The sequence below is a fragment of the Calidris pugnax genome, unplaced genomic scaffold (genome assembly GCF_001431845.1).
Source record: "Calidris pugnax isolate Ruff unplaced genomic scaffold, ASM143184v1 scaffold161, whole genome shotgun sequence".
In the NCBI taxonomy this organism is placed as follows: domain Eukaryota; kingdom Metazoa; phylum Chordata; class Aves; order Charadriiformes; family Scolopacidae; genus Calidris; species Calidris pugnax.
In genome coordinates this window covers 1,217,377-1,222,368 of record NW_015090955.1, presented here as the reverse complement: position 1 = coordinate 1,222,368, position 4,992 = coordinate 1,217,377, and the positions used below count along the sequence as shown (strand labels likewise).

Sequence of the window (4,992 nt, the reverse complement as noted above, 5' to 3'; positions counted from 1 at the left end):
TTTGTGCTTATGGGTTCCTTTGTATTTTTGAGCTGGTGACTCGTTCACTAAAACTGCACAGAAAACACTTTTGAGAAAGATCTTGTTAAATAAGCAGCATTTCTTCAATTGGGCGCCTTCACTCAAGCCAAAAAGCTGAGAAAAGGGATCAAAAAAGAAGTACCTGCCTTTCCTTTATTTCCCAGTTCCTTCAAAAAAAGCATTATAGTCTATTTTAGTTGAGAATTTCCTCCTCTCTTGCCAAAGTGGCTATGAAGAGCAAGGAAATCAAGAATACCTTCATACAGGAGAGTACCTGAGCTAGATTTTGACCAGTGGTGTCGAGAGAAAGAGAGAATTTAAAACAAAGTCTAAATACTGCAAACCATTCATGTCATGACTTAATTCTGCAACCAACTGACTGTTTTTAAGAAGAGTAGAAGTCAGAATAAATATAACACGACATCCTTAACTCATGCTAAGCATATGTGACTGACAGCTGCCATAAACCAAATTCCTGAGGATTTATGAAGCTTGATACACTCTGAGCTTTCAATTAAAAGGGACAGTTCTGTGTCACACAACATAATTCTGCCCAAAAGTGACTATTAGTGGCACGAGGGTAGGAAATTGTTAACTAGTGCTGAGGAAAGGACCACTGATTTTACAGGGAGGTGGTTACTGCTGTAACGAGCAAGAGACAAAGTGCAGAGGGGGGGGGGTTGTGTCTACAAACTGTTGGAAGCAATGACAGGAGGGGCACGGAGCCATCAAACCCCAAGCAACATCATCAGCACAGTTAGGCTTGATATAATATGAATAAATAACGTGTGTAAAGGCAGAAACACGGATATAACAAAGTTCTTAGATGTGGGAATAAATTTAGGCAGGAGGACCTGCAGCAGGCTCAGGCTGAGGTGGCTCCACAGCACTTACCTCTACCAAGCGCCCGATGTTGGCTATGTGTGGAGAGGAGTCACTCACAGTCTCATCCTTCTCCATCTAGAAAGGAAAGACACAGGTGGGTTGGTGACACAGAAATTTGACAGCAGAGAAAGGATGGAAGTGGGTCTTGAAACCCTACAGTGACTCTTCTTTCCATGTGCAAACCGCTGAGAAATCCCCAGAACTAGACGAAGTCTCACACATTGATAACAGAAACTCACTGTAATAAAAGCCGTGAATGAAAATAACCCCCTGCTGTAGATCCCTGGTGTAGACAGGCACCACAAAATTGTCATTTCCTACCTACTCCAGGGTTGTAGATCTACAGGAGATTTACAGTAGTGAACGCTGTAACACCCCAAGAAGCAGAGGAGCACAGCACGTGGATCTGAAAACAAGGTTGTTGGTGATGAGATGCACACAAGGGTGGTGCTGTCAGTCCAACAGCTGTGAACTACACCTGAAAAAACAGCCTTTTCTTTTCATCTCCACCCCAAACGCTACTTCTGACCGCACATGGGGCACATCCTCCCTTCTGAGCATCTCCTGGCAAAAGACACCTCAGGCAGTATTCACCTTCCAGCTGAGAGGGAAGGTGCAGAGAATACAAAACCCACAAGTACCTGCAAGGCTGGGGATGATTTAAACTATTGCAATAACACAAAAGAGAAATTTGACAGTTTGAAGGTATTTTTACTTTTTTTTTTTTTTTCTTTTTTTTTTTTTTTTTTTTTTTTTTCAAATAAAACTTCTACCTAAGCCTGTATTCTTGTTGTATACTAAGTTGAATTTCTTCTGGTTATTATTTCTTGTCTTAGACACTGCCTTCATGCTTACTGAAACTAGCCCATCTCCAGGAATGGCAGCTTCATAGAACTAGTTTGCAGAAAATTCCTCAGTTCATTGGAAGATTTCACAATCTTGTTGTCCTGGATCTTTCCCGGAACTCAATTGAAAGTGTACCTAAAGAAATTTTTTTTTTTTTTTTTTTTTTTTTTTTCTTTTAGACCAAAAAGCTGAACCAACATTTACCTGACTATTAGGAGGAAAGAGGTACAATTCACCTCCCACCACACCACGTCCCTCCAAGCCCCCTCCAGCCTGCCCTTGAACCCCTCCAGGGATGGGGCAGCCACAGCTTCTCTGGGCAACCTGGGCCAGGCTCTCACCACCCTCAGAGTGAAAAATTTCTTCCTAATCTCTCATCTAAATCTCCCCTCGACATACAAAGCAGTTAAGCATGGGAAGTATTTTGCAGTAGAAATTCAGAGTTGGATCACTCAAGTGTATAACGATACCACGCTCTGAGTGGAGCATCTGAAGAGGAGCAGGTACCTGAACCAGGTGAGATTTTTCATCACTAGGATAAAAAACTGGGAGGTGGTGCTGCAGAAAGCAATACTTGCTTTATTTCACCTGAATTTGTCCCATATAACGCCCACCCAGAAGCCAGGGCTGCCCATCCACGCTCTGTGCTGAGGAAAAGACCATCTTCCCCAGCCCTAGAGATGAAAATTCTGGCTAAACGCGGACAAGCTGTTGAACAAGGAACATCAGTCCCAAGAACCTCAACTGATACAAGATGTGCTGAGATGGCATGAAAACAAAACCGGGAGAAAAAAAAAAATGTAGTGGGAAGAACAGTCTTCAAAGAGTTTGACTAATCCCACTGAATTCTCTTATCCATCTGTTCAGATCCCTCCCTCAGGGTAGAGTTTAAAAATCTGGGCCAGCTACAGGTTTCTTCTAATAAGCCAAGTCTCTAACAGGCTTGGGGAAGCATGTAATTTAGTTGGAACCCTGAAGGCAAAAGATAACCTAGAAGAGGGGGAGAAAGAGAACAAGGACATTTAATTTTATTATTTCTTTTTTTTTTTTTCCCCTTTAGATTGCAGTCAGATTGTTTACATGTTCTGGAGACACGCTGCCTGGAGAACGGATCCAGTTGCAGCGGAGGGAGAATATCAATCCGACCGAGGCGAAACGCACACATACACGTTACGGTGAATTTGGGAACTATCAGCAAATTGACCCAAATCTGGGGCAGGCGGGGGAGTTGGCAGCGGGTCATTTACTTCCACGGGCTCCCCACCGTGGCTCCCCCACACCTGGACGGGCCCAGCTCGTCTGTAAGAAGCAGAATCTGAAAATAGAATTTTTTTTTCTTTTTTTTTCTGCAAAAACGTATATTATTACATCTCCATAAAAACTGCTGCCAGAAGGAAAACATTTTTATACGCTATAGAAGGCCAGATGTTACGAGAGGCTGTTTTAATGGAGTTCAGAGTCAGTAAGCAGCCACGTTCCACAAACAGCAGAGTTGTTGGGATTTTTTTTTTAAAGGTTCCTTCCGGCGGCTGTTACTGCACGGACCCAAGCAGAAAGCCTAAAAGCTGCTTAAATAAAAAGGGTTAATTTGCTTGGAGGGGAAATTCCATTCTGTAAGTTGATGTTAACAAGAGGCTCATCTTCCCACTGTCGCTCCCCATCTGCCAGTTGAGCTCGGCCAAAAAAACCCTAAAGCTGCAGGATGAGCCAAGTCCCATGGCCACGGCGCGGTCGCTCCTCTCCCGTTGGAGATGGGGCGTCCCTGCCTCATTTCCCAACCATCTGCCTCGAGTCTGACTCAGAGAGAAGCTCACTCTTTGGGGGATATTAAGCTCTCGATGGCTGGCTGGTCCCCTCGGATGTTTCCTGCATGGAATATAGCAGCTGTTTGGGTTTTCTGTCAATGTTGTTTGGAGGAAGAGTTAAGACGGAAAGATAAATTTTAAGTTGGGAGAAACACTTTGGTTCCTCACGAAAGCGCCTAAAAATACTAGAGAGATAAGAAAAAAAAACACCTCATCTACCATTTTGCTCCGAAGAACTGACGACAACATCCACAGCTGCTCTGGCCACGGAGCGACATGAAAATCTCTTTAATGAAACACAAACAGACCAACGCGAGCCAGAGGCTCCCAAGCCACCGGCAGTGGGCAGACTGAAGTCTCCAGGTGGAAAATATGTGGAATTATTTGGATATCAGTGAGGCAAAGTTTGGCCCCTCTCTCTGCAAGGCGTTATTTCAAACCGTAACTAGATAAACGGAGCTTGCAGCTTTGTAGAAATCAGCTGAGAACTTACCTCATCCTTTCGTGGCCTCTGTGTATATGCACTCTAACCAGCAGAACCAAAGATATCCTGTATCCTTGACCAAACTGTCCATCCAAAACCAGGAGCAAACCTGGGGATGCTACATCAGCTCTATACATCACTGGTCCATACGTGCTCAACTCTTCTACTCTCTCTTTTCCTAAACCAGCTGTTACACAACTGAACTGCTGTAAAATCCATATGTTCATGTGAAATTGAGATAATTTCCCAGACAATCACTGTTCAGAACACCTCTGCCACCCTCTGCACCCCAAAATACTTCTTGGCTAGCAATTAAAGAGACAGTGCCTCCAGAAAACTGGACAACTGCTAAGGGAGGGCTTAAGGATCCAGACAGCTACAACCTGAAGATCCCTCTGGTGGCAAAACACTCCCCAACACCCTGCTCAACGCTACGACATCTGGAAGTCAGTGGGATAGGCCTTTACTTGATGAAAATATATGACTCTCCTAATTGCAGAGCACAAGCCTCGGAGGATTTACCTATTATGATGAATGGCAGAATGTCTCTGGTGGTGTTTTATGGAGCAGCAATATATCACAGCCACATCTTCCCAAACGCAGGGAGAGCTCGGTTTGCAACACATCAGCCTTCTCCCAGCTCTGCAAAACGTTCCACCTTCGCTAGAGAGCATTTCTAATATGAAAACCAAGGCACATCTGCCCTGCTTTAATCTGAAATCCCAGGCTTCGCTTCCCCTACAACTTTATATCCTCCCTTTCCCACACCTCCTTCTGTAAATAAACTATAGGTTTGGAGCCAAGTTCTTTCTCAGCAAACTTGCACTTCCTCACAATGGCCATCCTGGCTTTGGAAACACACACAGGTTCTTTGTGCTCAACGCTATCTCAGAAAGGCACCTGTTAGTCTTGCTTTTAAGGGGGGGGGGGGGGAAATTTTTCCCAAAAAAG

At 44.3% G+C, this 4,992-nt stretch overlaps 1 protein-coding gene across 1 annotated transcript in view; it reads right to left on the bottom strand.

The window, feature by feature from the left end:
• Nucleotides 1-4,992, bottom strand: part of CAPZB (capping protein (actin filament) muscle Z-line, beta) — a 49,013-nt gene that overhangs the window by 4,895 nt on the left and 39,126 nt on the right. The window contains exon 6 of the mRNA XM_014952073.1: nt 916-981. Within this exon, the coding sequence (XP_014807559.1) occupies nt 916-981 (66 nt within the window). The remainder of the gene's footprint in view (nt 1-915; nt 982-4,992) is intronic.